This window comes from Austrofundulus limnaeus, unplaced genomic scaffold, assembly GCF_001266775.1.
Source record: "Austrofundulus limnaeus strain Quisiro unplaced genomic scaffold, Austrofundulus_limnaeus-1.0 Scaffold826, whole genome shotgun sequence".
Lineage (NCBI taxonomy): Eukaryota > Metazoa > Chordata > Actinopteri > Cyprinodontiformes > Rivulidae > Austrofundulus > Austrofundulus limnaeus.
Window position 1 is genome coordinate 55071 of NW_013953228.1, and position 3959 is coordinate 59029.

The 3959-nt window shown below is 35.6% G+C and overlaps 1 protein-coding gene across 3 annotated transcripts in view; it reads right to left on the bottom strand.

Moving 5' to 3' along the window:
• Nucleotides 1-3959, bottom strand: part of vps50 (VPS50 subunit of EARP/GARPII complex) — a 114820-nt gene that overhangs the window by 54969 nt on the left and 55892 nt on the right. For all 3 annotated transcript variants that reach the window (XR_001312137.1, XM_014028877.1, XM_014028876.1), the window contains exon 13: nucleotides 1269-1401. Coding sequence is in view for 2 of the 3 variants with exons in the window: in XM_014028877.1 (XP_013884331.1) it covers nucleotides 1269-1401 (133 nt within the window). In the remaining variant the exon portion in view is untranslated. The remainder of the gene's footprint in view (nucleotides 1-1268; nucleotides 1402-3959) is intronic.

Sequence of the window (3959 nt, forward strand, 5' to 3'; positions counted from 1 at the left end):
TAATAATAATATGAAGAGAATAATGCATTTATGCCACAATATGTAGCAATTTAGTATATCATGCTAAACAAGTGCTAAAAGGGGAAAAGTGCAATGAACTGACATAAAGCATATTTTTAGGTACCTAAGTGAAAAATGATCAGCTACTCGTGGAGCCTGATGCTGCCTTGGCAACAGTGCCTCTGATGTTTTCACATCTGGCTGACTCTGGACTGATGTAGTGCCCCATCATCCTTTCTGGATTAGTGGGCTGTAATGGTGCATTTTTTTTTCATAAAGATCTATTCATATAATGAGGTTAAAACAGAAATAAAAAGTTTGTGTGTTTTTCTAAAATCAAATTGGATATGTTTGGTTGTACATATAATAAAGATGAAATAAATAAAAAATAGTAACTTACTTTGTTTATTGTTTTTGTGTTACTTTTATGTGTTTTTAATAATGTACAGCACTTTGGCCAAAGGTGTTGTTTTTACAGTGTTTTATAAATAAATTTGTATTGTATAATAAATCTGAATTTTAGACTTTTTAGGGCTTTCAATTGATGTGGATCTCTTAACTGCACTGACCATTTTTATAATTTGTGATTCTTTGCTTCTGTTTATTTTCATCATGATGTCAAATAATTATTATTGCATGTGATAATAATATGCATCCTGAGCTGTTGTGCCTTTTTCTTGCAGAACATAATCATTAACCTGCAGATTGAAGAAAAAGTACAGGTTGTAAAACATTTTTCACTTTAGTGCATGTWCCTCTATACTGTGCAGAGCCATAAAGCATTAGCACACATAAATTCTGTTATTTTTTKCTTTTATACCGGAAGACTCAACCATCCCTTTCAGTTAGTTATAATGCCCATGACYTACATGAGGAAATCACAAGGAAAAAAAAGGGTGAAATAATGGGAACCCATTTTCATCAGATCTTTGAAAAATTCATACTTTCTAAAGGCACGAGGAGAACATTTWTGTGAGTGCAGATGACAAAAGGTGATTTAAAGGGTGAAGATGCAAAAAAGGGGGAGGGGGAGTCAAGATACCAAACACAAACTGGTTCCAAACATTTGGTGAGACTGAGAGGAAGATTTTTTTTCTTATTCCCTCTATAGAGCCAGAAAAATGTGAGAGGACATTGCTGTATTGTTTACTTTGGAACTGTTTTTACAGAGAACTGCACCGCGTTCAGTATCAGAGAGTCTGAAGCTGGTGGTGTTGCACTCAGATAATCACTTAGTGGAAACAATGAAAAAGTGGGAAAACTCCTACCGGGAGTGGGTGCGGCGTCCTGTTTGTCATGCTCCTCGTGCCACTGCATGGTGCGGTAATAGCTCAGCATCACTTCCCACAATGCCTTGCAGAGATCCGTCAGGCAGGGAATGTAGCTTTCAATGGTGATATGCTGCCAGAAGACAAAGGGATGAAAGAAAAAAATTAACAAGGTCAAACATAGTGGTTTTTTTTAGATAAAACATCCTTTTCTGTCTCATCTAGCTGCAACGCTAACTACATTATAATATAACATTGAAGTATTTACAGCTAAACTTCCTGTTCAGACTTCCTACCTAGTTTCCTAAATATTACAAATAGAATTTGATGTAGTGTTAAAAATATGTTTTAAATTACTATTTTATAGATTTGTATTTTTTAATCCCATCTAGAAAAATAGGAACAGTAATGTATAAGATATGAGTTAATACCTACGTGGTGTTATTAGCAATCATAATATTCAAACAACACATGCCCACCTAAATATATTTTGTTTCATAATTTTTAAAGTACCTAAGAAAATAGCATAAATCATTAACAACTATGTTTAAAAAATACAAAACACATTTTTACTAACATGTCTGAATTACAGTTTTTCGGTCAGTCTGGAAAGATATGTGTTCGGAATTAAAATGTGATCCACTTAAGTTCAGCTGCTACAACGGTAGCCACCGGCTGCAGTTCGAGACTTTACAATCAGCCAGCAGAGTCCTGCCAACATGTTTGGAAACAAATTAATCACAACCAGATGAAACACTGCGGTGTACAGCGGCCATACTTTTGTTTAAACCATTAGGATGAAAATGTTTCTCTAAATTGCGTTTCTTGCAAACACTATAATTACAGGCCAAAAAAACCAACACAATCATGACTACACAGCAAAACAATGAGGATCCAAGAAAATCCAAACTGTTAAAGAAGTAACTCGAGCAAAGTTCCTCACTATCAAGCTGTTTTTTGTTCTAATCTGGCATTTATAGAAATCATGACTGACAAACCAGTGAGTTAGGATAATCTCATAACAGAAGACTTCAGAGAAAAACATCTGAAGTAGATTAACGACTGTAAACTCAGAAAGAAACCATTATTTAATTGTTACCATCAGACATCAAGTCTACTATAAATCTGCTTTTCGATGCAACTGAAAAGCCCAAATGGCAAAAATTTTAGGAGCTAAAATATGTCTCTGAACAGATAAAAAGTAAAATAAATCAACATCCTTGTCATGGAGCATTCATTTGACAAAAACTTAAAATTAAAAGAAAGAAAAAAGCGTGATATAAATACTTCTGCTAAATAACAATCATGAAAGTATGTTCATTTTCTCTGTTGGATGCTAATATGCTGATATAAATGCAACAAAATAAATAAATAAATAAACAAAGAACTGTCTGTGCTGCAACTGTGAACTTTAATACCTCCCTTGGATATGTTTAAAAAACTAAAATGTTGCAGTTTTCATTAAGCCTGCTGCACATAATCACCAAGTTTTCTCTCCCTGATTTTGACAATAAAAATGATTTGCAAATAAACATTTCACAGCAAAACAACAAATTACAAAAATATGACCAAAGCAAACCTGCTCACAGAGGTGACCTTCAGCTCCCAAAATTAACTCGACTCAACTTTATTTGTTGCATAAATACGACTAAAGAATAAGTGGATTTATTTTTCTTCTAAAGCAAATGCTGAGTAAATGTTAAAGACAGAATTTAAACTGGGGTAAACAAAAAGCAACAGTAGCTACAAAGCTGCATATGCACAATCTGCTGAGTGTTTCACTTTCACGTTATTAAACACCAACTGGAAATCATTTAGAAGATTGTTTTATTCAAATCGTTTTGGCAGATTATTTTTATCAGCATATTTGAATAAAAACACTGCGAAAATTGTCCATGTAACCAAGTCTTACAGTCGAGATCCAGCAAAAATGTGTTTTTGATCTTGGTTTGAGACTGATAGCAAGAGCAGAATGTGTTGGATGATTAACGCTATTTGTCTGGAAAATTTTCCATTTTTCAAGGAGTCTTACCATGTGCAATTGTCTTATTGCACTGGCAGATTATTTCACTTCATTTGAGAATATCCGGACTGAATTTAGTATTTTATATTTATTTTAGATAGTTAATGTTTGCAGTTTATGTAAGAGTAGAGATCTTTCTATGATAAAACTTTAAAGTGTAACTTACCCCCCCTGTGAAAAGATAACTCCTCCCCAAGGCGAAATTTGAAAAATGCATCAAAGTGGGTAGGGGAGGGGGTGTGGGTAGAGGAAGGGGGATTAGGGAGCGGAGGTGTGGCCAGGACGAGAGAACGTGACAGCTAGCATTAGCATAATTGATGCTACATGGAAAGTGACCACAGTATCGCAGACAGTTACATCTCTGAACGTCTGAGGTGGAGGATTTTCACCCCACACAAGCACCGGACAGAGGAGGAGTAGCACTCTGACCGCCTGACAGAAAAAAATAAAAGCACCCGCGGGGGGGGAGGGGGGGGCAGCTGCGGACATGAAAGCGCCTGCTGTGAAGCAGGAGGAAAGGAGAGGGGGAAAAGTAACTTATTTCTAGAGGCAGAACGGGTTGGAAGATGGCTGTTTGATGTAATGTATTGTTTTTTAAATCATCCTATAGGCTCTGACATGTTAGATAAACGTGTGTGTGTGTGTGTGTGTGTGTGTGTGTGTGTGTG